The 292-nt window shown below is 72.6% G+C and overlaps 1 protein-coding gene across 1 annotated transcript in view; it reads left to right on the forward strand.

Annotated features, from left to right (window-relative positions):
- Positions 1-242: 242 nt before the first annotated feature.
- The window catches only part of PHF21B (PHD finger protein 21B), a 7,916-nt gene continuing 7,866 nt past the window's right edge, over positions 243-292 (forward strand). The window contains exon 1 of the mRNA XM_012735044.1: positions 243-292. This exon is cut by the window's right edge and continues 1 nt beyond it. Within this exon, the coding sequence (XP_012590498.1) occupies positions 256-292 (37 nt within the window). The 5' untranslated portion in view covers positions 243-255.

Raw genomic sequence — 292 nt, forward strand, 5'->3', positions numbered from 1 at the left:
CGCCGCGCCGGGCTGCCGCCCACCCACCAGCTCACCCACTGCTCAGAAACAGCAGCCAAGTCCCAGCCGGGAGTGTCCTAGAAAGTACGTGCCCAGCACGCAGGGTCAGCAAAGCGAGGGCAGCCCGGGGCGCAGTGCCACAGGAGCCGGCCGGCCGGGCCGGGGCGTGGGCAGGAGGGAGGAGCAGGCCGCGGCGCCGGGGTGCGGGCCGGGACCGCTCACGCCCCTGTTTCCTCCCCTCAGAAAATCGCCTTCATGGTTGCGCTGGGGCTGGTGACCACGGAGCGCCTGG

Source organism: Condylura cristata, unplaced genomic scaffold (assembly GCF_000260355.1).
Source record: "Condylura cristata isolate star-nosed mole 26May11 unplaced genomic scaffold, ConCri1.0 scaffold00004, whole genome shotgun sequence".
In the NCBI taxonomy this organism is placed as follows: domain Eukaryota; kingdom Metazoa; phylum Chordata; class Mammalia; order Eulipotyphla; family Talpidae; genus Condylura; species Condylura cristata.